The 27,114-nt window shown below is 41.1% G+C and overlaps 1 protein-coding gene and 1 long non-coding RNA gene across 6 annotated transcripts in view; one reads left to right on the top strand and one right to left on the bottom strand.

The window, feature by feature from the left end:
- The window catches only part of LOC128140967 (uncharacterized), a 67,492-nt gene extending 64,924 nt beyond the window's left edge, over positions 1-2,568 (bottom strand). Inside the window, exon 1 of the long non-coding RNA XR_008234867.1 lies at positions 783-2,568. This is a non-coding gene — a long non-coding RNA (uncharacterized LOC128140967). The remainder of the gene's footprint in view (positions 1-782) is intronic.
- On the top strand, positions 2,569-20,206 carry SMARCE1 (SWI/SNF related, matrix associated, actin dependent regulator of chromatin, subfamily e, member 1). 5 transcript variants are annotated; one of them, XM_052785448.1, is made up of 12 exons: positions 2,569-2,695; positions 3,781-3,831; positions 4,358-4,401; positions 5,909-5,997; positions 7,509-7,676; positions 9,965-10,045; positions 11,180-11,311; positions 12,880-13,051; positions 15,624-15,796; positions 16,802-16,903; positions 17,453-17,663; positions 18,504-20,206. In XM_052785448.1, the coding sequence occupies exons 4-12, from the start codon at positions 5,995-5,997 to the stop codon at positions 18,713-18,715; spliced, it is 1,254 nt and encodes a 417-aa protein (XP_052641408.1). In that variant the 5' UTR covers positions 2,569-2,695; positions 3,781-3,831; positions 4,358-4,401; positions 5,909-5,994; the 3' UTR covers positions 18,716-20,206. The 5 variants fall into 5 exon arrangements, with proteins under 5 accessions (XP_052641408.1, XP_052641407.1, XP_052641409.1 ...); XM_052785451.1 differs by having other exon boundaries at positions 2,571-2,695; positions 7,509-7,613; XM_052785447.1 differs by lacking the exon at positions 5,909-5,997.
- The last annotated feature ends 6,908 nt before the right edge of the window (positions 20,207-27,114 follow it).

The raw sequence follows: 27,114 nt of genomic DNA, 5'->3' as shown, positions 1-27,114 counted from the left end.
CTTTTGTTCATCAACTACTTGAACTTCCACTAGTATCAGTGTGAACTCCATGTGAGCATAGAAAAAAAGAAGTATTCACAATAACATCTCACCCTGATTTTAGGTCACTTCAAAGCTGAATTAAGAATATAACACTGAAGCTTGAAAATATGGCAAAGAATTCTTCACTTCTGTGCTAATTAAATTCAGACCAGCTGAGCTAGTGGCATCTAATACCTGCAAACGTCTGATGTAAAAATGAGTTTCATTGTCTCAACCTACTTTCCAATGAATATATGTCCTCATTACAAAGCTTATGAAACTGTTGCTAATTAAAACAGTTGGATAAGAGCCAACTATTTAGAGCCCCCTGGTTAGTACGATGCAGTGTAAACAATCCTATTAAACCAGTAAAACTACTTATGTCATACAGTGTATTAAAAAGTGTACACAGGCAAAACCTTTCACTATCAAAACATGGAAATCAGGCAAATTGCAAAGTAAAAAAACAAAAACAACATAAAACAAAGTAAGGAATACATTGCTGGCTTTGAAAACACATATAATAATTCAGAACTATTAGCATGGCAAGTGAGTATCAGTAAAGGTACTTGAAGACCATAATATTTCAATAAGCTGCGAAAATTTAGGATTTACTTTAATGTTATCAACATTAAATGCATTCTAACACTATCAACAAAACCATGTTATTAATAAACTAGAGATGAACGCACAAAGCAGTCAAAACCAGGGGAAAAAATAGGTTATTTTTTTTTTTCACCTCTTAAGAAGTATTTTCTCACCTTTTCTTTAAAAATACTCTGCCCAGGTGAAACTGGTAGACTAAAAAGGTGTATTTGGCTGGCTGACTGAGGAATCTTTTCAGTTCTTACTTTCTTTTAATTATGAAATTGAAGTCACATATCATTCTGCTGCATGTCAACAAATTTCTATTGTGGCCACAGATAGCACACTGTAAGCAGATGAGGGCAGAGTTCTTGTCTCTTTACTTGTTCATATTCTTATTTAAGAACGAAAGCAAACTGGGCTAGACAAAGTGTAGGCATCAAGAAGAAATGGGCCTAACTTGCAACAACCCAGTATCATACTCAGTTTTTCTTCTTTTCACCTTCTACCGTTCTTTTGGGTTAGGTAGGTATCATCTGTTTGGCTTTCCTTCAGCTGCCACATTCACCAGATCCACCAAAATCCTCCTTTATGGATGTCTAGAAATTTATCTTATTAGCCATATGACAGCATTTCAATGCCAAACTTTAAGTTTTCATACTGAATTCAGTCACTTTTAACAATTTTCACTATATAAAAGACTCCTACGCTGAATGCTGAGGTCTGAAATTCTTCATCTTTCTCAGACACTCAGAGCCACATGGTGTATCGTGGCTTATATTTGCCAGCTTTTTACCTCCGTGTGTGATACCTTCACAATTTTCTGCAAGAAATTTTTCTGGATAATTCCACTGGTCCCAGTCTACTCTCTAATTCATAGTCCTCTGTGATTCAGCAGCTAAGTGTTTGAGTTCGTCAGTCTGATTTGGTTCAAAATTATAACCTACACAGATTTGTAACCTAGGGTCCTCCCTGCAGCCCATACGACCAGCCTTCCTTCACACCACTCTGCAGGCTGACCTGCTTCCTCTGGCCTTCTTCTGTGCACGCCCTTGCATCGACACACCGGCATCTTCCCACCTTCCTCACAGCACGGCAAGCACAACCACACTGAGGGCCACATCCTGCTCCCGCTCAACCTCTTTTCGAAGACGTGCCATTCCCAAACCATCGTTTCGGCACTGCGCACGCTACGCAGCCAAAGGGCTCCCCAGCACTGCCAGGACTGTTCACCTGACTTTATCGCCTGCCTTTTGGGGATTTATTCGGGCCCGGGCACTACACTGCAGCGTTTTTCTAGATGCCTCCCGAGCAGCCCGGGGACCAGAGCGCCTCAGGGCGCCGCCGCGCGCTCCCTCTGAGAGGAAAAAGGCGCCAAACGGCAGCGGGCGCGAGGCGCCAACGGCCTCCCCCCTCCCCCCCGCCTGCTTGTTCTCCGCCGCAGATTCGCCACCGGGAGACAGCGCTGCCTCTCCTCCCGGCCGGGCCCCTGCGGGTATGCTAACACCGACCGGGGCTGCCCAGCGGGGAGCCGGCTCGGCAGAAAGGCGGGAAGCGGGTTAGCGTCCCTGTGGAAAGTGCTGACAGGAACGTGAAGGCGGGCAGTTTCCCGGCCGCACCTTCCCCTTGCTGTCGCGGGGTGTAGGGGACGAGCCCGGTGCTGGAGACTGCGAGTCTAGGGCGGAGACAGCCCGGCCAGCACGATGCCTCGGGAGCACCAATAACACCCCCCCACACACACGCCGGGCGAGGCGGCGCCTCCTTCCCGGTAATGGCGGGGCTGCGCCCCGCACGCAGCGCCCGGATCGCCTTTGCCCCCTGCGTCCCGCAGATTCGCCACAACCCCGTCCGGCCTCCGCCGTCCTCGGCGGGTTGCGGGGAAGGTCTCGGCCCGCCGAAGGCTCCGGGGCGAGCAGGGCAGGCAAACCGCCTTCCCCTTAAAAACCAGCCCAGCCGCCGGCAGGCTGGAGGAGGGTGGGGGCGATGTGTCGAAAGTGCGGAGCCAGAGCGCGCAGGCGCCCTCCTCCTCCTCGCCGCCGCCGCCTCGGCCTGGTGGGGAACAAAGGGAGCGCGGCCGCCCCCGGAGCGGGTGAGTCGGCCCGGCCCGGCCCGGCTCGGCTCGGCAGCTGTGGGGCGGGCAGGCCCAGGGGCACGCCGCGGCCCAGGGAACAGGTTACCTGGAGGAGGAGGAGGGGAGATGGGGAGGGTGAGGGGGCAGGCCTCGGCCCCCTCCCCGTTAACGACCGCTGGGGCTGAGGGGGGCTGCGCCCTCCGTGGGTGGTCACGGCGGGGCGAGGGGCTGCCGCGCCCGGAGAGCCGGGGGGGGGGGGCGGGTCTCCCCCAGCCGGCTCGGAGCTGCAGCGGCTGCCGGGTCGGGGTGCTCGGCCCTCCGCGCGGGCTCACCGGCGTCCGGAGCGCGGTGCTGCCGTGCAGCACGGGGAGGGGGCGACCCCGGGGGACCCCCCGCAGCGGGCGGTGTTTTCGTGGCGGTGGGGGGGGAACAGCGGTGCTGGAGCCGCCCTTGGTCCGCGCACCCCCGGGCCCGCCTCCGTTCAAGCTCCTCTTGGACTTCACGAGCGGTCCCGTGTCGAAGAGTTTGTGCGAGTCGAAAGCCAAGCGCGTTGTTAATCAGGAATTTCAAAAGGAGGTCCGGCTTCTGCTGCCGCTTCGGTGGAGTCACTTGAAGAGAAAGGCCGGAAAAAATACTGCTTTGTTATAGCGCTTTTTCCCTACGCGCTGATGGGCTTGTTGCTGAAAAGGTTAAATGTGCTCGCATCCCGTGGCCTAGGATGGTGCTTCTGTCGTGTTTGGTGATTTTTTTTTTTTTTTTTGTACCGTGTAAAGGAGACACTATTTAGTTTGGTCATTTATACATGAATACCAGTTTTCTGAAACAGAGTAAAGTAATAGGGTATATTCTTATTTCTTAAGGGAAAAAATATATATACTTAAAACCTTTAAAATGGAGATGGCATAAACCTGAGTGTTATTTCACAGCTATTTAAGGCCAGATTCCATGGAAAGTATATTCATTTTTCAAAGAGACACTCTTTTGTCTTTATTTTAAAATTGGCAAGCTTTTTGGTAATCAATGGTAACTAATAATTGAAGTTTCAAAGATTTGGGGAAGCAAAGGCATAATATTTAATAGCATGATATTCTTTTGTCTTTCAGAAGTACAAATATAATGTCAGGTGGCTGAAAAATTGCCTATCAAAATGTCAAGTAAGTTTTCGGTTTTTTCTTCCTTTAACTTGGTGAATTAAAGATCTGGTTCAGCAGAACCTGTTTGTGAGATAATCCTATTATTCCTTACATTAAAAGGAATGATATGAAGTGTAGTCATTTCTGACCAAACTCTTGGCCTTAAATCTTGCTGTGGCTGATTTCTGGCACGTTGTTTTCATAGGAAATCCAAATATCACAGCTTCTCCTAAATACTGTTTTGCTGCATTTTTGCTTACCCTCTTTTTAATTGATGTGCACATAAACAGATTTCGTATTCTTCAGTCTTATGCCTGAATAAAAGGCTAGCAATATAGCAATGGTGTGGTCTTAAATTTTTTCTTTCTTTTTTCTCTTGTGTTCTTTGCTTTATGCTTTTCAGTGGCAATATGCAGTCTTTGAGAGTAGGATTTCTGTCTTGTTTTTGTAAATCGCTTAAAAATGTTTGCCACAGCAGATGCCTTGTAAAGAATTTGTTCAAATTTACAAGAAAGAAAAAAATTTGCTTACATTTATATCTTAACAGAAAGGCCATCTTATGCCCCACCTCCTACCCCAGCTCCTGCAACCGTAAGTATAGTGATTTTTCTCATTAACACAGAGCTGGTAATACAGCCTTTAATAACTTACCAGAGCAATAATTACTGACTCGCATCACTTTCCTCTATTGGAAACACAAACTAGTTGTATTTCATTATTAACTTGATATGCATTGTTTAAATGAATCTCATTTTTTAAGCAGTTTGTGAAAGAGAAGCTGAATAAACTTGTTTCACCTTTAAGGCTAGGTCCTGCAGATACTTTTCTGTAAGCAGTCAGTTGGTCTAAAATTATTCACAGTGGGTTCCAACAGTATACTGGAATATTTAAGAACAAACTGATACATTTAATTCTAAAACTTCCCACTCAACTTGTGCCCAAATCATGGGGAAACAGTGCATTTTTTTTTTTCATGTTTCTGTTGTACCTAGCTGATTCTCAGTGGCATGCAGGAGTATGCAAAATGCTGTTATATTGGGTCAGAATAATGAAACGCTCATGATGCCAGTCTTATTCAGATTTCTTGAAATCACTGGTATTTTGGAGTCTATGGCATGAGAAATACACTTTCTAGTAAAATGGTATGGAATGACACTGAGGAAAACAGGAACAGTAGCTTTGAATCATGCCGAGTTACATTCCTGCATGTATAAAAAAGGTACTGAAATACCAGTGTGCTGTGGTCAGGAAAGCATTTGAAAGCAAATGCACCTCTTTTGCAGCATTCACATTTCTAAATAGCTTGCATTTTAGGAGTAACATATTCACATGAGAAAATACAAATCTTTTGTACAGAAGAAAGAGCAAAGATGCTACAGTGAAATTTTTTTACCAAAGAAAATTTGAAAACTGTTATCCAATAGAGTGTCCCTGATCTCTGCATCTGGGATGAAAACTGCAGGATGGCATTTAGATGAAATGTGATGTTTCAAATTTATTGTGCCATACTTTGCATTTAAAGAGGTTTGAAAATTATATGATGTATAAATATGAGTTATGTTCTTATAGATTTACATAAATAAAACTGTATTTGCATAGTTTGTTCAGAGTTTTCATTTTGCACAGAACTTAATAGATTTGTGCTAGTATTAGAAGGAACATGATGGCATCTGCTCTTACAACTGGATTCCTGCATCGAGACCTGTGCACATGTGTGTGTGATTCCCTTGGGATGTAGCATGAATACAGATGTTGTTAAATGGTGGATACTGATGTGGTACTTTCTTTAGTCAAGTTAGAAGTCTTCAGAAGGGTGACTGAAACAAACTTCAAAACCACAACTAGTGACATGCATTACCTCTCTTTCAAGCATCTTCTGTAGTATATTTTATATAGTCCTTGAGATGATAGTCTGTGCTCTGTTAATGCAAGTCATAAAAGTAGACAAATAACCTTGCTTGTTCTTCCACAGCCAGTTCCAGTTACTACAGTCAATAAAATACCAGTAGTTCTCGTAACTACAGTATTATAGCTGAAGTAAAAATTCTCCATGTAATGCAAGGTAGTTCCCTTGTAACGTTTAAATCCTGTCTTGCAGAAATAAAGAATTAAGCAGACGGAGATTACAATTGTCATCTGATTTTATTGAAGAGGTGTAGTTCAACATATTCAAAACCTGTTGTTATGGTAATACAGAAAACTATAGTAAAATGGCGTCTTATTAAATAGTGAATGTGTATGTCATGATCACAGGCATACAGATTGAGTAAATGTCAACTGCTGTGACTGAGCTTAAAAAGTTTGGCAATAAAATATATATTTGAAGGCTGACTGTTAAAGCATAATTTTACTTTGTATGTTTAGAAATAAACTAACTACAGTGTGTCTACATATACTTGAAAGCTTCACAAGTTAATGTAGTTTAGCTTTATAAGTTATTTTTGTTCAGTGTCTGTATTTGTCATACCTTGGTTCTTAGAGTCCTGAACCTATCTGTAGAATTTTTGTAACTGTAATCTAGGATGGGTCCAGTCAGCAAATCACTTTAAAAGACTATCTGAATATGTGTTTCTTATTAGGGCCAAAGTGCTACTAAAGAGTGGGACGCTGTGCAGATAACACTTAATGTCTAGATACACTACAGGATATAATGAATCCTAATGGAATGATAGGATCACCCCAGTCAGAGCTTGATCATAATTACTATTAAATAGTTGATCAGTTTTTTTCCCACAAAATTTGATTGGGAAGTGGGGGATAATGGAAAAAGGCAGGAGAGACATTTATGTGAGGAGGGGAATACAGTGAACCTTCTGATACTTGATTGTTATGTAGATGATAGGTGGGAGGGGGTTGTAAAGAAACTGGATTTTTTTTCTATGTTACTGAGGTGAGAACAAATTGATCCACTTTCAAGAATGAATGAAGATGTATTGGTTAACTTCTTAAATTGTCTTGGATTCAGTGATCTGTTAAGGCTTGTTTGTAGTTTCTAACCTGTAGATCTTACTGCAGTGGTTCCTCAACTCTGTCAGTCTGCAGCCTACCTCATAACAGAAGGATATCTCTGTGAATTGTCTTTTCTCCCAGTTCTCTAATCCCAGTTCCCCAAAGTATTTAGATTTTGCAAACCACCAGAAAAGTCTTCAGGTACTGGTAGTGGTGCACAGATGGTGCTTTGAGAGATTTCCCACCACCCACCCCATCCCCATTTATTGACAGTATAATGTTTGTTGGGAAGGCAGAACGAGGAGAAGAAAAGCAGATGGGGGGTTTCATTGGTATAGTAAATGTTGATACTGGCGATTCCTGCCCGATTACTGTGTGCTGTGTTGCCTTGTAAGCTTAACGCTTTGGATAGGAGAGTCTGAATTACTTGGTGCCTTATGTTGGAAAATTTTATTAGCCATGAGCTGGATTTAGAGAATACTTGTTTAAATGAGTTACACAACAGAAATAAAATCACCAACTTCAGACAGAAATCTGTAGTGACACATTTGCTTAAAAATCCTGTTTCCTTAATAGGCTTATACTGGAGTAAGTTTTGTGTGTTGAGAAGATACCAACTGCTACACCTCATTTGCTTGTTTAAATTCTGGTTGCTTTTGCATGCCATATTGCAGTTCATTTTCATTTCTGTGTTTTCCTCGTTTGAGCTCATTTCTCATTCGTGTTTTTGTCTCATTTGTTTCCATCAGCAAATGCCCAGCACACCAGGGTTTGTGGGATACAATCCATACAGCCATCTGGCCTACAACAACTACAGGCTGGGAGGGAACCCGGGCACCAACAGCCGGGTCACGGTAGGAGAATCAACTATTACATCATCCGGCAAACAACAGGAATTGACCAGAAATGGCTTTAGAGTTAGGTTCTTCTGAGTCTTGGCTGCTGCCACTTCTTTATAAAAACAAAAAATTACTTCTGATTCTTATTACCCACCCCTACCCCCCTTCCCTTTCACTCTGAAACCTTTTGCAGGAAAATGGACTGCTACTCAGCAGAGAAAAAAATGTGGTAATCACATATGATGCAGAACTCCAAAAAGACAGCCTTTGTGGTCTTCAGTGACCACTGCATGCTTAGGGAAAAGTTCTATACTGTGGGTACAAATTCTTGGAGGGAGGGAACTGCTCATTTTATGAGGTTTATTGGCACAAAAATAAGGAAGAACATTTTGCAAACTGGAGATCGTCGATAGTAGTTGCATCATGCTGTTGAGCCATACAAGAGATGCAAGCCTTTATTTTTCTTTCCAGTCTTAGTCTGGTAATATCTGCAAACTCCCAAGTTCAGAAATTATTTTTTCAACAAAAGTGTGATGATAGTAAAATAGAATCCTTTCATATCTTACGTACTCCGTCACTGTGTGGAAAATGGATGTTACATTCATTTTTCATGGAGTTAACAAAGTGAGATGGAGTCAAGTGATGAGAGAGGTGACAGCTTCTTTCAAATACAGATAAAGTCCTGAGCACTGGATGCAGTTAAACAAAAATAGACTGTGGAAGTGTAACATTTTCATAACTAACACAACAGAAATAGAATAAATCCCTGATTTTTTTTTTTTAAGTTTCTGTAATTCTCATAACTTTAAGGTTTTTCATGTAAAACTTTCTGCCTCAAAACATCTGATTAGTTTGGAACGTGACATAAAGATTTCTCAAGGAATAAATACATGGTACTTTTAATGAAGTGTACTCTTTTTATGCCTCTCATAAACCTTCTTTCAAACTTCATCTATGAAGTTCATCTGGTTTGTTAAAATGTTTAGAGAAAAGACCTTCCCCATACAAGCTGGAACTTGACTGAACTTACTGTCTGAACATACACTTTTTTCCTTATACAAGAATAAATTAGGTTTTGTCTGAGAACTTCCATTGTTTCTGTATGTCATAAGCATACACAGCCTTCTCTGCCATGCATATATCAATATATGTATGGTGTCTTTAAATTCGTGTTAATTTAAAAGCATTAAACAATTTCCGTTAATGTTTTTCAAATCCATCTGTATGTGTATATATGTATACATTTTGGTAATGCATATACCTCATGTACATTATTTATACACAATTCTGTATGCATTGTTTCACAGAGCTCCATAAATTCAGCAAAACAAAATATATCAAGAGGAAAAATTTGAAAGCTGAATATTGAACATGAGCCTTCTTGGCCAAATACAAGTATTTGCTTATCTATGGCCATAGTCCTGAAAAATCTTTAAACTGCTTTATATTTTTATGAAAATGCTCCCAGTTTATATTATAGAACTCCTCGCATGTATAAGTGCTTGAAGAGTGGAGGTTTTCAGAACCTGCTGTTGACAGGGTCTGTAATGTTACTGCACTATTTTAGGAGAAAACCCTGTCAGGTGTTTTGTAGACTGAGGGGATAAGATGGGATGCAGCAGCTTCCCATCAGCAACAGTTAGTGCTCAGTGTCCTTTTGTTTAGTGCGAGCAACGTGCTTGACAGCATGTAAACCTAAAGGAAGATAAGAGCACAGAAGGATTATTACAAGCTAATTTAGACAAGTATAGCTGGGATACAAATAATGCACACATTTACAGCTCAGTTGTATAAAGTTGTTTTCTTTTTATGATAAGTAGTTTATTTGGCTCCAAATTACCACTGACAAATTTTGCAGACAAATATGTTGCTAAAATGATTTGAAAATGAAAATATATCTCTAACTTCATGCTCTTAAACTTTCTCCTTATCTTTTTTTCACCTGTACAAGTAGCCACATTAAATTTGTCAAAACAGGTAAAATAAATTGCTCATCAGAAGTGAGAAAAACAGCCTGCTGGGATTGGTGTTCCCATGTAAATTTCTAAGCTGTGTGTTTCAGTTTTAAAAATATGGAGTGCTTTTGAATATTTATCTAGTTACTGCTCTGTAAACTTACAGATAAAAGGATAAACTTAACTTGGAAAAATACTACTGTAATGAGGACCAGCTCTAGTTAGTACCTGTTCACAGTTTGGGTAATTTTTTTGGTGATGTTGCTTGCTTCTCTCGGGTGGGGGGGGGGGGGTGTGCGTGTGTGGTTTGTTTCTGTTAACTGCACAAGAATGAGTGTTTTCCAAAACTAGCGTGTATAGAAACTGTCCAGAGTTCACATTAATGAATGGATTTATTCGGTTCTTTTATAGGCTTCCTCTGGTATTACCATTCCAAAGCCCCCCAAACCCCCAGACAAGCCCCTGATGCCCTACATGAGGTACAGCCGGAAGGTGGGTATACAGTGTCAAACAAGTAATAAAAGTTAGTGTTCATATGTGCTAACAATTAATTGCTATTATCTTAGTTTCAGCTTCTAAACTTTTACTTCTAACAGCCTGCACATTCTTTAAGGGAATTGTAAAGTACAGATGCATTGCCCTTCAGAATAAAGGCAGCAGTAGTCTGTTCACACAGTTGCCAATTTCTGGGGGGAAAAGTTTTCTCTAAAATGATAATTACTACCACTGTCTCTGCTGACAAGGATCCACCCTGCCACATTCAGCAAGTGCCTGTGACTTACTGACAGAACTTTTTTATATAAAGGAAGTATTCCTTGCGGTATACTGGGCTTGGTACAGTGCTGTAGCTGGACTGAAGAGTAGCAATGAGTGGACTTTGCATGTTCTCCTTCACCAACCTAGCCTGTGGCAACGTTTACTTCGCTATTCTGTGAACTGTTTGACAGAAAGTAGGAGAGAGACTCTTGTGGAGTCTGAAATCTGATGGGGCATGGGGAGGGCATGTCAGCCTGTCTGAAGCGGGTGAGCCAGAAGGAAATTCTTCCACTTCTGGTAAAGTATCTTTACCAGCATGTCTGTCTTAGGCAAAAAACCATCAACAAAAATAAAAAAGTCAAGTGGCGCAGCAAGAAATAACACTGGCAGCTCTCTCTTTTTTTTTTTTTTTTTTTCTTTTTTTTCCCTATAAAGTTAGAAACTTTTTTGGTGGAGTCAGAACTTGTTGGAACTCAAATTGATCAGCAAGACTGAAAAATATTTTGAAATATTACTTTCTGATCTGAAAAGCTCAGTGCTCTTTATCATAATCTACTGCTGGATGTGTTTACTCAGTAGCATTTTTTTTTTCCCAGAGATGCAGCGATGTGCATTTAAGAAGAGAATTAAGAGGGTTAAAGGCAATATTCTCATGAAACCAAAGCCATTTCAGCAATTGCCTGTTTCAGTAGATGGCTTCCTACTGACTTCCTGCCCCAGAAAATAATCGAGATAGTTTAGCCAGACTCATTCCTAACTTAATCCTGTTTTTCATGGTGATTCCAGAAAGAACACTGAGATGACAATATAAAATGTTTAATTTGGAAGTATTTAGATATCATTAGTAAAGCTCCAGCTGTTTCTGTTAAGGTCTGGGACCAAGTGAAGGCGTCCAATCCTGATTTGAAGTTATGGGAAATTGGCAAGATTATTGGAGGAATGTGGCGAGATCTCACTGATGAAGAGAAGCAAGAGTATTTGAATGAATATGAAGCTGAAAAGGTAAATGGAAGAAATCTGGGATGTTTATTACAGCTGATTCTTCTAGGAACTGGTCTGAGAAGAAAAATTCATCTTACCCATGCAGTGGTGTATGAGGCATTCACGAGACCCCTGTATGTAACTTAAATGGAAGTATGTCCTGACACGTCTTTTAGATTTTTTTTTTTAAATAACTGTACATCAACTGTGACTGGTCAGTTTTTAGACCTAATTCAAAATGAAGTATTTATAATTGTCGATTTTAACTGTTTAATGAATGGATTTGATTGTACAACATCAGTATTGAAAAGATTGTCTCAACACCAAAATCCTCTTTCAAAACTGGTGCTCTGCAACTACTGCTATTGTCATGAACGTGTTCATAAAAGACTTCCAGTCACGTAGGGTTTGGTTTTCATGGTGTAATCTGGTGTAACTCCACACTATGGCATAGTATTTTGTTTCTTAATAGAAAAATGCTACCACTTTTAGGGTTTCCTTGTGGCTTTGTTTTGTTTTTATTGATCTTCATGACAAAAGATGACAGCTACCTCGTGTCTAGGTTGGTAAGTGTTGAGGACCTTTACAAGACTGTTACTGTGATATTAAGGTACAAAGGGAAAATTGTCCAGCTGCTGTGTTGTGCTTAAACCTGGTAGGCATCTGAGGCTCTGTATAACCTGCTCAAATCTAAGCTGTTATTCTAAGTCAATAGAGAAGTATTCCAAAGCTGGATGCTCTTAGTTGGAAAAAAAAAAAAAAAAATCAAGGCATTCTATTTTTTAACTTGGTAATTATGTTTAGATTGTAAGCTCCTTGGGGCAGGGGCCATCTTGTTTATATTTTTACAGTGCTTAGGTAGAAGGATTCCAGTCCTAATCATAAAGAAAACAAGATGTTTAGGTACTTTTAACAATATTGTAGATTATATCTCATTGCTCATTGGAAATATCTCAAGTCACTGTACAAAATCTAGACTTGGAAAATTTTAAAAGTGAGATTAAAGAAAGTCATTCAAAGGGAAAAATACTTCAAAGAACGTGAAAATAGTGATGCAGTCCTGCTACCAGGAGGAGACAGTAGTCTGGCTGCAGCATTCTGTATCGTCCCAGTGCAGGGATGGATCAAAGAACGGAAAAATCATAAGTTATTTTGAAAACTGATTCATGACATACTGGAATAAGGAAAGAGAAGAAATCAGAATCAAAGATCTAGTTAGAACTCCAGAGAATTACTGATAATATTTTAAGTTAACTCTTTTTTTTATCTTCTCAGAGTTCGTCTGATCATAAATGCCTTGTTCTGAGGTGTTTGATTTTTAAATTTCAAAAAACAAAGCTATCGTAAGACTTACCAGGTATTGAAACTGAAATGTACCTAAAAGCCCAGCTAGTGTTTTTAAAACATGAATGACTATGGAAGAAGTCCTAATTTGTAAAAAGAAAGACTGAGATAATATGGTCATTTGTGTATCAGCCAGATGATGCAAAATAGCTTTGTGTAACTACAATTTGGGTCATACAGGCTACAGTTATGTCAAGTCTGAAATCGTCCAATGGTGCAATCAAACAATATTGGTCACATTTCAGATAGAGTACAATGAGTCCATGAAGGCCTACCATAACTCTCCTGCATACCTTGCCTACATCAACGCAAAAAGTCGTGCTGAGGCTGCATTGGAAGAAGAAAGCCGACAAAGGCAGTCACGCATGGAGAAGGGCGAACCTTACATGAGTATACAGCCAGCAGAAGATCCAGATGGTAAGCAGAAAGGAATTTGTATGCACGTCCAGTAAGACAGTCTCATTACAGGACTGACAGTATAGAGAAACAGACACCAGATACAGAAAACTACCAGTGTACAACTTTCACAATGCTTAACGTGACTTCCTTTCTATTTTGGTACCTTTAATACTGATTTTCATTACTACATTTTATTTCATACAGCTAACAGCTGACTTTGTCTTGTTTCCAAAAACTAAGGTGGCAAGCCAGTGGCAAAAGTTATTCCAACCCTTAATTATGTGTGAAGTAATGCTTACAGTTCAAATAAGTCTGCTTAAAGGTCTGTAATGGCTTTAACATACGCATTATAAAAGGCTTAGATGAGTGATTTAATCCAGCTTGAATGGAATTTTGTGCTTTATTACCAGAAGCACATAATTCTGACAGGTAGCGTTCTGGTATGATTAAGAGCACCTGAACTTTGAACGTGTTCAACAGCTGTCATTTGAGATTGTTTAGAAAGTAAGTTACCCTTGCTGTTGACAAGTTGATGAGAAAATTCTGAAAGTTTACTTGACTGCAAGGAAATGCACCCCACCCAGTGGGAAAACTCAGACACATGCACCTAATGTCTACTTTAAATTCATGACCAAATACTTGTTGAAACCTGAGGGTGAAAAAAGTACTCAGTTACACCCTTCTTGTTTTTTCTTCCGCCTTGTAAAAGCACACCCTTGAGATAAAGCTCATGACAAACAGCACTTTCCCCAGTGTGGGATAACTGCAAAATTTATGTAAATATATTTAGTGTTCCAGTAGCTGGCATTTTGGGACTTCAAATTCTGTTCTGTGGTACCTGGGCCAAATGAACTCAGCCAGAACCAGCTGCCCTAGGCCCTGAGTTGAATTGGTTTACATCTGGGACAAAACAGCAAGTTATTTTCTGTGACAGAAATGTTGCTTCTGTCCAATCCTGCATGTCATTAAGATCAAGAACTTTTAGCATAAAAGGAATCTTAATAAGAGGACAAAGGCACAACTTTAAGGATACAAATGTGCTTAATACTTTTGTCTCTTGCAAATCTTACACCATTTTTCTCTTTTTGCTTCATTTAATCAGATACCTGAATGAGAAATTGAACATAATGCTTTTAAATAAAGGAGACGGCAACTTTCATTAAACTAGTTATCTTCTTTGGTAATATTTTCTGGCATGATATGTTGGGATTCTCCTTAAAATTTCTGTGAATAGTTAGAAAGTAATCTCCATTAAGAAGACTTGATGTAAAATTAATTCAACTTCCGGACTTTTCTTCATGACATCATTCTGGAAGATCATTCATACTTGTTGCTTAACTGATTTTAATACTCAACTAAATATGAAATATACTCACGGAAGTTTCTTCTAAGTTTGTTTCCTCACCAATACTTAATGCTGTGTAATGTAATTACTGTGCTTTAAATTCTAATTAGTTTGACTTGAATTTTTTTGAGTCTGTTTTGTAAGTAGGTGCTTGATACCAAAAGTGCAGACTGTGTCTTGATTTTTATGTTGAAAGGCTTTGCCTGCTTTCTTTGAAGAAATACAGAAAAAATAGGAAGGCTGCTGTCTTCTGTGGGCTGGAAGCTTTTTGAGTGCTGCTAGATATAGGAAAGAAAATGTTATTTAGTCCTGCTTTGTAGCATCAAACTGAATTTTACTTCTAAAATGAGTACCTAGTACGGTCCATAATGCTGTAGTTCATGTTAAATTCTGTGACTAGATTAAAATTGTCAAAGTTCAGAATCTTGCCATAAATTGGAAGCTCTTTTAATTTGATTGGAGAGAATAAAAAATCCTTGACCTGAAATATTCTTAGATCTTTGTAGTTAATCTAGATGCATGTCAGACAAGACAGTTTAGTTCCTTTTCAGCTTCCTTTAATTTCTTTTCTCTGCAAGAAGCTTATAAGGAGACCAGCACTTGACCTGTGTGCTTATGTACTTTTTCTCTTGAAGTGTATTTTTTTTTCAGTAATTGTTCTTTAGAGAACTGCATTTACTAAAAAAAAAAAAAAATTAAAAAAGTTGAATACTCTTAGTACATTACTGTGAATTTTCAGTGATGAGTAAACATGTATCACTGCTTCATGCTTTCATTCCTCAGTGTTTAAAAAAAATAAGTCTTTTTGATCTGTGCTACAAAGCTTATTTATAAAGGAGTCACTCTCCTGTTGGTATTTTGCACTAGATATTGTTCTGGTAACATGATTAATCAGAAATATTTGGGGTTTTTTTATTTGGTGTATTAATAGTCACTCTTACTCTGGAAACGTGTAAAGCAACACAGTAAATAACTAGGTCACTCCAAATTTCGGATGTGGGAAATGCATGTCAAATCATAGCTGTTACAGCTATGCCAGGGTAAATGGTGTTCTATTGTCGTATTGTCTCTTTTTTCTGATCACCTGATGTTCTGTATTTGTTAGTATGAACTTTGTGACATGACAGCAACTGGCGTTAGGGTTTTTATTTTGGTTTTAACTAGCAGTAATGTGGGTACAGTGTCTTTAGACTTGGTATTCATTTTGTGGAATTAAAGCAGTTACACTTAAAACTCTCGTTTCAGATTACGACGATGGATTTTCTATGAAGCACACAGCCACAGCTCGTTTCCAAAGAAACCATCGTCTCATCAGTGAGATACTGAGTGAAAGTGTGGTGCCTGATGTCCGCTCTGTTGTTACTACAGCTAGAATGCAAGTTCTTAAACGCCAGGTTCAGTCTTTAATGGTTCATCAGGTAAAGATAAATGATATGAAGGCAGCTAAAACATAATGGTGTTGGGCTGCACTCCAAGTCTCGGATCATTTGATCATCTACATGATTATTCTTGTTGGGTGTCAATGTTCTGTACGCTCAAATAGCTGATCTCTGGGTTTTCTTGGGAGTTGCAAGATGCGAGACTTCACCTTCCGTGCTGTTTCGTTATTGAGAATAATGTTAAACTGTGTTTTGTTCTTTAGGATATCTTAATTCCATAGCTCTTCATTATTATACATAACCCTTCTGTGTGTAGTGTCAGTAAGTCTTCTGTTTAATAGGTACTGGTAGAGTTGTGACTTTTGGCTAGCTTATGACTCATAATCTTGTTTGTAATGATTCTTTATTATAGTAAATTGTAACATTTTTCATTGGAAGTTAAATGCATACAGGGAAATCTAGTGAGGTCACACTTGCACATTTCACCTAGCTTTGGGCACATGCCTGTATTTTCCAAACATGCATGTTAACAAAAGAACCCTGTGAGTATAGTCAGTGTACGTGTAGGTGAAGAAAACTGAGACACCAGAATTAGATAGAGATTTGTTGCTTTTTTTTAATTAACAAAAGAAGATTCGGAGGGTGGACAGGGGTGGTATCCCTTCTTTCCTTTGAATTGTGGTCTTTCTGCATTAGAGAATGTAATTGATGTGTTCTGTGTGTATATATACGTATGGGGTGTATAATGTGAAAGAAAATGTGTAGATTTTATGCTGGAAGGTTCACCTCAAGTACATACTGTTCTTCATTTATAATATGCCTAGCCAATCCTGAATTACTGCATAGACCCATTTATTGTTCATACTTTCCAATATGAACTTCTTAGCTATTGGCTATTGGATCAAGGCAGGCATAAGGATGTTTATATATTATATGGGTACATTTTAAAATGTTGGTCTAAATATTTTTGTACATAGCTGTAAACATTGTCCAGTTCTTCAGATGACTGCATAGTAAAGTTCTTCCCATTTATTTCATTTCCAGCGTAAACTAGAAGCTGAGCTTCTGCAAATTGAAGAGCGTCACCAGGAAAAGAAGAGGAAGTTTTTGGAAAGCACAGAATCCTTTAACAATGAGCTTAAAAGGGTACAACTCTCGCTTTTCTCCACTTATTCTGAGGAATCTGCTAGTTACCCGTTTGTACAAATGCTCTACCTGCTTCTGTTTAGTTCTGTATTCAATTATGATTACACAACTGATGATGGCAGTGTCCTAGCGTGTGGGTGTTAGAAAGCACGCGGTATTTGTATTATTTCCTGCTCCTTCAGTGACCTTTAGTGGTGACATTCAGCCAGTACAGTTTAAAAGTGCCTTCAGGCTTAACTGGTTGAGCTCATTAGAGAGCAGCACAAGGAAGTTGGCCTAAAGCCACTATGGAGACCATACTGCTCTGTCCTTGACTGTGTTCAAATAACAAAGTTTAGGTTGTTTATTTATCCCCCTTTTTTTTGTGTGTGTGTAATATGCTTCTATCTCCCTCCCTAGTTACTGAAGCTTTTAATACAAACTTTGTCAAATCAAAAGAATTATGCTGCATGTAGAAATACTGAACTCATAATTGGGTTTTACTGATGTTTTGTTTTTCAGTGTAACTGAGGTAGTAAAAGAGCTTTCTTTTTTGTTTGTTTTTGCTAGTTATGCAGTTTGAAGGTGGAAGTGGACATGGAAAAAATTGCAGCTGAAATTGCTCAAGCTGAGGAACAGGCTCGCAAGAGGCAGGAGGAAAGGGAAAAAGAAGCAGCTGAGCAAGCTGAACGCAGTCAAAATAATATAGCAGCTGAGGAAGAACAGGCAGCTAACAAGATAGAGGAGAAGAAAGAAGAGGAGAGTGCTCCAATGGAGACAGGTAACGCATTCAAAGACCAGCCTCAGAATCCTCGAAGGATCAGCATTAAAGTACCTCTGTAGACGGTCAGCCTTAGCCAGGAGAAGTGCCCTGTATTTTTGCTGTTAGTAGGAAGGAAGGCTTCAGAAGAACAATACTCAGAATAGTTCTGAATTAACTTCATCTTGGTGACCACAGGTGTTTGCTGCCTTCTCATTAAGTTGTCCCTTTTTAAAAGGGGAGAGGGTAAGATACCACAAAGCCCTATGTAATGCTTTGTGTGTAATGTGCCCAAGGGGGAAAAAAAAAGCTTTCTAAACCTAACTCACCTTTTAGACATTGGTTAGCTAGGAGCAACTGAGAGTGTTTTCTTGTCCCAGCGTCAGCGTCTAGCAAGGATGATAGAACAGCACTTCTTTCCATGCTGCTCTTACGAGCTGATTTGCAGGCTTTTGGTATTCCATACAGTGACACTAGAAAATACTGTTGTGTTTAAAAGAATCAGTGGCTAATATCTCAGTGAGTCATTGCCATAGCAGCATGAGCATAGGGAAAGGGGACCAAGGAGTTTGAATTCTAGTGCTTCTGGTTTAACAAGGCACATAGCTTGCTTGTGGCTAGAGTTCTGAGGACAGGCAGCTACAGGTGACTTTCAAGGATGCCGTGTGGCAGGACCATGTACATCCAGAGCACTGAGAGGTCTTTCAGAGCTGTGCCTGTTACTGCATATGCTAAGTGACAGAAATAACTGCTGTGGAGTACTCGGATTTATTACAGATTCTGTTTTTTCCTAAATTCTAATTGCACAACCTAAATAAATGTATTAGCATGTAAATGACACTGAGACATATCTTATTACAGAAGAGCCTCACCCAGAAGAGAGCACAGAAAACCAGCAGAATGGTGAAGAAGGAACATCTACCCCAGATGATAAGGAGAGCGGCCAAGAAGGGGTCGATAGCACTGCAGAGGAGGGAACCAGTGATAGCAACACTGGTTCAGAGAGCAATAGCGCGACAGTTGAAGAGCCTCCTGCAGACCCTATCACTGAGGACAGCGAGAAGAAAGAATAAATAATGACTCATTTCATGTGTCTCTTTTTAATGAAGTACTGTTTTGATTTCAAAATGTGCTACACGGCTTTTATATCTTCCTTGCCTGTATCACTTGTCTCCAAAGGATACTGGGTTTTAATAATGTCAGATTATCAGCACAGCGACATAAAGGGGCCTTTAGAGGCAAAGGGGATCTTGCAACAGACAGAAAAGAAAACCTCATGTGTCTAAACACAGCTGTTACAATATGGAGAGGTACTTACTATTGCTTGGGATTTCTTCCCTAGAAAGATAAGCATTGGTTTTGGTTTTTGTATTAGAAATCAGGCCTTCTCCCTTTCTTCTAGTTACATGACAACAGTGAAAATGTAGTTGTTCTCAAAGGCCCTTCTTGTTCATTTGTGGTTGAGGTGAGATGCGGATGTGAGTCACCTCTCTGCCGTAGCCCTCCTGACCTGGCTTTAGTGAGGGGCTGCCTCTGCCCCAACCTCTGGTTAGTGCACCACGAAGTCTGCAGCCGGGACGCTAGTGCTGTGGCTATGGAGGCCGATGAAGTAGCACAGTTGAGAAATGTGGTTAATGGCACTCGCTTTCTAGAGAGGTCAGAGTGTTACTGAGGCATCTTAAGGTTGACATTAGTATTAAGCAAAGACATGATGCCTGTACTGGTATCACCTAGAGCATCTCCTTCATCTAACAAAACCAAAAAAACCCACAGCAGTCTAGCACGTGTTGCCACCACTGCTTCAGTTCTTGCCAGTGAGGACGTTTACTGCAGCTGCCCATTCTTTGTTTTTACAGAAAGCATTCAGTACTCAAGAGTAGTGCTCCTAAATAAGGCTGAAAGACTTGATCTTAGCGGGGGGGTGGTGTAATCTTTGTTATCTTTTACAGAGTAGCTGTTCTACAGCGATGAAAACTTGCTCATGTTCTGCACGCAGCATTTCAGGAGATATATTTCCAAAGGACTGAGTATAGTCTTCTTGAGGTAAACCACATATATCTTAGGTTTTTTTCTGTGATGCAGGATTCCTTTCAACAACAGTCTTTGCTTTTCTTTACCATTTAACTCCTGTATTTGCTACTATGATATCCTGGTATGATCTCAGCCAGAGATATGGCAAACTATGAAGCAGGAGAGCATTTAAACACACACATGTTCTCTGAGCAGGCAGTCACTAATATGGCACAAATGGTAAAAAATAGTAGTTTTGCTTGCCATGAGCTTTCAAAACCTCTGGGAACTCTACAAATGTACTGAAAAGGCCACATTTTGCCCTATATAAGCAGAAGCCCTGCTGAAGAAAAGAATACACTTGATTGCAACAAGAGATACAAGCCGTTCAGTGACTTTACAAGAGAACACATGATGGATATGCTTCAGTAAACTAGTATGTTTTTACGGAATAGTGGGTATATCGGATGGTAATGTTTTTTAAATCCTTCTGGTCTTTTTTTTAAATGGTTTAAAAATAATAAAATCCAACATGTTTGGTTTTTTTAAACTTACAGTGGTCTGGTTCTTGTCTTTTAAGGTAATGCCTGGATTTGATTTAGGGCTTTCATCAGCTGTTCTCCATTTTAAGCCCAGAGGAGGATAAAACCGAGGAATTCATTACTGAAATACACTACATACAAAAAGTTACACTGCAAAAGCACTTTGAAAACCAAAGTAAAAATTCTGGAGTTGCTCTAAGCTTTTGCTGAAATGCTGGCTCTGTCTAGAAGGATCTCTGATGATGGCTGTTGACTTTAAAAGCCGATGAATGGGAGAATTTGTAGAGGAAATAGTGCAAGTATTAGTGAGCTTGTAGTCTCTTTGCCTGTGAGCTTTTAACCACTTTCCTCCAAGCTATCAGAAATAATTTTGATGTTACTTTAAGCCAAGTAAAATTTCTTACCTAAAGGGCTGAGAGGTTGGAATTTACAAAAAGTATTATAGTTGCAAGATATAAAGAGGAAGATGCAATTGTCCAAATACTTAATATCTGAAGCCAACTTTCTCTGCTGATTAACTGTTTTGCATTCTCCCTGAGTTCACAAGATTTCATGAGCTGATTTGGGCCTTTAATTCTGCTTGGAAGCAGTTATTAAATCAGGCACTCGCACTAAACAGCTTCTTCAGAGTCTCTGCCTCACAGTTTACGATTTCATTTCATACTCCAAGTAAACCTTTCGGCAGTTGGTGCTAAGTGGAAGTTCCTTGTTCAAGTGCCTGCTCTAGTTCTTAGAGTGTGCTGTTTTTTCTATGAAATAGTATACTTTAGTGTAATTCTAGAGAATAATTTAAATGCTTACTGTAGATATTAAGACTAACACCCCCCCCCCCCCCCCAAACAAATGTGTGCCAGGCTCTGCACTGCACCTTCTTTTCCCCAGTGGGCAAATCTGAATGTGCCTGTTCAGGTGCTGAAGGAGAACGTAGATGTGGACAATCAACTCAATTCCTACAGACAAGGTTACAGCTTACTCACATCTGCAAACACGCGGTCACTTTTTATCTGCCAGTGACTGCTGCTGAAAGGATTGCTGCAAAACACAATAGAAATCAGGAAGAAAATCACCAATGGCAGCCTTCCTCTGATGAGCACTGTCACACAATGAGATACATACGTGGGAAGGCTTGTATTTTCCTCATCTTTTAAGTAAAAGTAGGAGTTCCGATACTAACGTGTTTTTTGGCAAAGGTGGACACAAAAAGAACCCTCTTATGAGGAAACAGAAACCATGGCTGCTCCTTAATTTGGGTTTTAAAAAATGGAAGCAGTGAAACCTGCTTAAAAATGAAAGTAATTTTAAATTCAAAATTTCAGTTTCTTGGAAGAGTGGGCAAGTTGGTCTTGCTATTATGTTTAAGCACTTGCAGTTGTACTAGTTAAATTGCATTTTAGGAGTTTCTATTTCCAGCAATTAAAAGGATTGCTTTTAGAAAAATACATCTTGAGGAAGCTAATGGAAGTGGTGTTCCCATCAGCTGAGCTCCCTTTAACAAAGCCTTTTGACAATACAGAGATTGCTTTACATCTTGAGCTACACATCTGAAGATCTATTTACTGCATTTTGCTATTTTGAAAAATAATTTTCTTGAGTGATTGTTCCTGCCAACATAAAGCTTTGATTTCTTAAATGGTACCAGCTGCTGCCTGGACTGGGGGCCTGACCACAGAGGGGCTCAGGTGGAGTCGGTTGGTGCCGGAGCAGGAGGAGACTCCGCACCTCCGGTGCTGCAAACGCTGCTTGTGCAACAGCTTTTACCTGTGCAACAGCCTTGGGTTTTGAAGGCCGTCTGTGCTTTTCATCTGCTACCTATTCTCAAGGTGTATGTAAATAACCGTAATTATTGGCAAAGACAGGGTGTGTTGCAGCTAAGGGTGTGTACCCAAATGAGTAGGTGTCATCTTCAAGGGTAAAATATCTTCTCTGAGCACATGAAAACCTCCTCAACAAATGCCCAGCGGGTACCGTTTGAACACTGACCAGCCCCTGTGGTGCCAGCAGAGCTGCCCGCAAGGGACATGAGCATCAGGGACCAGGTGCAGGAGAGGGACCTCCTCGAGGGACCGGCCTTGCGAGAAACCCGGCTCCTTTGCGTGCTCCTGCCGCAGCCCCTTCTCAGCCCCGCTGCTCCTTGGGCTGCAGCCGGGACCAGGAGCCCGGTGCCTGCTCGACACCTGCGGCTCGCTGGCTACCAACGCCTCCGATGGAGAGCAGCTAACTGGAGCTCCTGATGAGCCAGCACGCCCACCTGGAGGTCCTCAGCAGGACCTGAAACCCTCCCACGAGGAAGATGGAGCAGATACGGCCCACCATCTTGTTGTGCCGTCGCTGCTGGGCTCGCTGGAGTTGGCCGTCTGCTTCCTCCGTTTCTTGCGTGCTTCGTTTGGCAAGTGGGTGCAAGCTCCTGGACCCCTGGGGCTCCTTCTTCCTCCAGCTGTGGTGGGGGTCCCCTGGCTCCTCCCGTGGGGGGGTAGATGTGGGTGCAGGCCGGTGATCCGGGGTGGTGTGGGGACCGCTGAGGGTGCCTGTACTGCTGGAGGCAGAGACCGGGGGTCCCCTCTGCGGGGGCTGAGCCATCTCCCGTGGGGTGCCTGGGAGCTGGGGAGTCTTCCACACCCACAGGGGACTGACAAGGAAATGAAGAGGCAAATCCAAAACATTGCATCGTGGCGAGGGAGTTGTTTTCTTCAGTTTGTTTTTCTCTTCAAGGAAAAAACAGGCTTTTTTTGAGAGTCTGACTCATGCTTTGTGACCTCTGACATCACCACGGCTCTGCTGTTTGCTGTTTGGTTTGTTCTGCAGGTAAAATCAAGTAGGCAAAGGTTCTCTTCTGTATTGGGTAGTTCTCAAAAATATGCTTTTATCTCACCACAAAAATACACTTAGTAAAAGTTATTACGAAGCCTGGGTTAAAAAAGATTGCTCTAAAGTTTTTTGTGTGTTTTGGGGGTTTTTTTGCATTAATGTAACTGTTAGATTTTTATCATCCCAAAAACCTTCTGACCTACAAAACTGAAATATAACAACAGGTACATAGCATGGAGCAGGCCCCAAAGGGTAAATATTGAAGGGTATTTGGATGTTAAAATACAAACCAGACACCTTGTGAGATTGCCTGTCAAATTGCTTTTGAACAAAGTGCTTCACTCCTGGAGGAATCCAGAGGACTTAGCCTCTTAAGAGCTTTATGCACCTAAATACCCTTTCAAAGGACTAACCTACATACGTGATTGAGGTTAGCTTCCTGTGAAAGACAAAAGTCTCATGTTTGTGTAGCAGCTAAACTTTAGGGGGAAAAAAAAAAAAGCTTCTGGAGGAACTAAACAAGGGTTTAAAAAAAAATAATCACCTGTGCTTCACACGGGATAGTCTTGCAAAGCTAATCTGCTTCAAGCAAAGTGAGGACTTCAACTGTAGAAGCTGTGCTTACATAAAGGATTATTCCTATGATAGACAGAAATAAAACAGATTAATAGAGCTTTAGAGGGATAAAATATCAAAGTAAAACCAAACCCTGGCACAGATGGGAGGCCACGGCAGCTTGCTGTATGTAAGGAAAGAGGAGCTGCCCTTCAAAGCATTGTGTTGCACTGATGCACAGCAGCTTTGAGCAGAAGTGGGAAGACCCTGTTTCCCCCTTAACCTCGGGGCAGGTGGAGCAGGTCTAGAGCCCTGCGAGGGGAGGTTAACCCCGAGACACACACACTTGTGTGGCGATAAACCTGGGAGTGAGGGAGCTTCGGAGAAGGGGGGATGTGTTGATGACCAGTATGTTTTCCTGGGCTATGGGGAGCCGGGTTCAGACCCTCTCTCTGCCCAGTTCAAAGCAGGCATTTGATGAGGTCTCTCATCTGTCCCGTGGTGTGTTTTCTCGTTTCTCACCAGCTGTAAGTGCTCCTGTGCCTACCCTGTCTCAAGGAGTCAGTGATGGTTTATTTCTCCGTTTCTTCCTCCCAGGCTTTGTCCTAAACTCCCAGCTAGGCAGGCTTTGCTTTTCATTTAAAAAGAAAAAAAAGCTATTTTGGATTTTTTCTCAATTTGGCAAAGGCTACTTAAAGAAAATGCCTTCAGATTGGCCATCAGTCTAAAAACCCTGTGCTGACACAGGGCTGTTAAGACTGCACTTTCCTTGCTCTGCTCCTTTGCTTACCTCTCCTTCCATCCTTTGAAGTGGCAAGCGTTCCCAGCAGTCCTAACGGCTGCAATATTGAGAAAAATACTCCTCATCACCGATTCAAGACGAGGATTGGTGCAGGTTATGTGCTTGCCGAGGTGGATGAGCTGGAACGAACGCTGCCACCAGGAGTCCTTCTTACCCTCCCTGCCACCACCTGCCTGCAGACACATTGAAAAACACACGGTCTTACCCTTGGTTGCAAATTGCTAGTAGTTCTTACTCTTTTTTTGTATCTAGTAAGTGCCAGCCAGCAGCAGCAGTATTTGTTGTAGCACATGTTTTTTATGACTCTGATCAGGGCTTCAAACTACGCAATTATCCAGGCTGTGAATTCAGCTCCCCCCACCTTGTAAGGCTGCTGGTTATACCAATGCATCATGCAATGCATGCAAACTGACTTACTTGCATGCCTCCGTTTACAACTGTGAGTGGCAGTTATGGGTTTCTAGCTTCACATAGATTATGGCAAATAGAAATTAAAAGCATTAAAAAGAACTATCTTTTCTTTTTCCAACTTTCTAACAAGAAAAAGCGGTTGAAAAAAATGCTTTATCTGTGACAAAGGGATCCCTTGGAAGAATCCTGTGCATGGGGCACTGAGAAATGTTGTTTACAGACAAGATACCTTGCAAGGAAATGGAGAGAAGTGCTTTCCTGGAGTGTAGGTGAAGCTTTAGGTGGTATATGCCATGGGGAAGGCTCAGGCTTGAGCACTGTCTTCATGAAAGCACTGCTGGGTGGTGGTTTGAGTGAGTCTCTCCATGTCTTGTACCAGAAGATGGAACCAATCTGAAGCCACATCCCTCCACAAATGGCAGAAATTAAAATATTAGCCCTAGATTTTATGTTTAAGTTGCTCTTGGATAAATGTGACCAAAGAGAAGAGTGTAAAACCACTTTTGCACCAGCAAAGGTTTGTATAGGGTCATCATAGGAAAAGCTCCAGGAAGAATCTTCCAGCCCAGCACGTTTTCTCCTGCTTGGAAAGGAAAACTGTCCGTCTCTCACTGCAGGTATGACTTGTTTTCCCAGACAAACTGATGTAATTTCCACTTTGCTCTTGGATAACTTGACATGACCCTGCTCAGTAATCCTGCCACAGTTGATTCAATTAGTCAATAAGGGTAATTTATAGGTACACTAATTTAACTTTCAAGGTGAATTAAGCTACAGTGACTTAAGATCACATTAATTCTCAATAAGCATGTCTTTGTGTGGGCTTAATGCAATTTAACTAATCCACTTTTGTCCATGAATGTTAATTTATCAGTATATCCTTGTACACTTAAGGAAAAAAAAATTAATCCAGAGTGCAAGGTTTGTTAGTAATGGTTTCTGGGATTTTTGAGTGCAAGTGTTGAATAACTTTCATTTATGTCAATACTTTGTACCACAAACTGTCTGTCTCCTCTGCTGAGGAAGGGCAGGATTTCATAGCAAAGTAACAAGGATGCGCTAGTGTTTTGGCTCAAGCAGTGCTGTGGAGATGAGACGTGCGTGCAATAGTTAGCACAAACAATCCAGTTTTTTTGTCTCTGAACTGTATTGCATTAAAAACTACAGAGCTGAGCCCTTCCAGGATTTTACTGCGAGATAGCTGCTGTGTGCCAGTGACCTGCAGCACCTCATGAGTAGCAGGTGAAGCTTACTGCAGTCATTAGGCTTCGGTATCTCCCTTTGGAAACCCATTGCACTTGGAAGCATGAGATTGCAAACTGCTCTCTTCAGTCCATTACAGATTTTGTGCTCACATGTGAACTAGAAATGTGTTTGTTGTTATTGTTTTGGATCTCACCTTGAGCAGAAACCATCTTCAGCCTGTTAGCACTGCCTCACGGTAGCATCTCCACCGAACCGGGTATAATGCTCCACATCTTTAATTCAGTACTCGTATAACATACACGGCACTACTTCTGCTAAATTGCTTCCTGTCGGGAAAGGGGAGAGGCGATTGCGGTGTTCAGTAAGCCCACTGCTGTCAGGAACAATTCTTCTCGCAGTTAGAGATGGAGGCCAAGGAATTCTGGATTCGAACCTTGGCTTTGCTGTCTGTTCTCGGTGACTCCTACTGCCTACCTAGACAAGAGAAATGCAGGTGTGAGTGCTGTAATAGATGCTCGTACAACTTCAGCAGAGGCTGGAAATTGGCTTTAAGCTCTCTGGGCACCTTGGATATAAACTGCAATTGCTGTACTGCAGAAGTGTGGTGTTTAATCATGTTAGACAGACAAACGAGCTGTAATTGCACTCCGTTCTCCCGGGCAGGCACCCAGCGAGTCCCGGTTTCATCTCAGACTGATTGCAGCCATAACTGCTCATGCCTCGAAGGAGCCTGCAACACTTGATCAAGGTTTTGAATGCTTAAGTGCTTTGATTCCTGGATTTGAGTCTCCCCTATGTATGCAGAACATTATTGACAGTGATTCTCGCAAATCTCTCCCCAGTCGGATTTGTACTGATAACCAAGTGGAGATCAGCTACTAGACTCTAGGCATGAAAGCATGAATCCTGCTCTGGTTTAGGTCTGTCTCACTGTTTTTGTTCTCAGTTCCCTTCTTTCACTTTGACGCTTTTTTTTTTCCACATCTTCAAGGGGTTTTTTTGAAGTGGTTTTGCAGTTATTGGGCTGGTGTCTTATTTTGTTGTAAATTATCACGTACAGCTTCACTTCTGACTTGTAAAAGTCTACAATTTCTGTAAACGGCTCGTTTCAATTTGCTTTTTTCACTCAATTCTGTTAAAA

This window comes from Harpia harpyja, chromosome 4 (assembly GCF_026419915.1).
Source record: "Harpia harpyja isolate bHarHar1 chromosome 4, bHarHar1 primary haplotype, whole genome shotgun sequence".
Classification (NCBI taxonomy): Eukaryota; Metazoa; Chordata; class Aves; order Accipitriformes; family Accipitridae; genus Harpia; species Harpia harpyja.
This window is presented reverse-complemented; position numbering and strand designations above follow the sequence as displayed.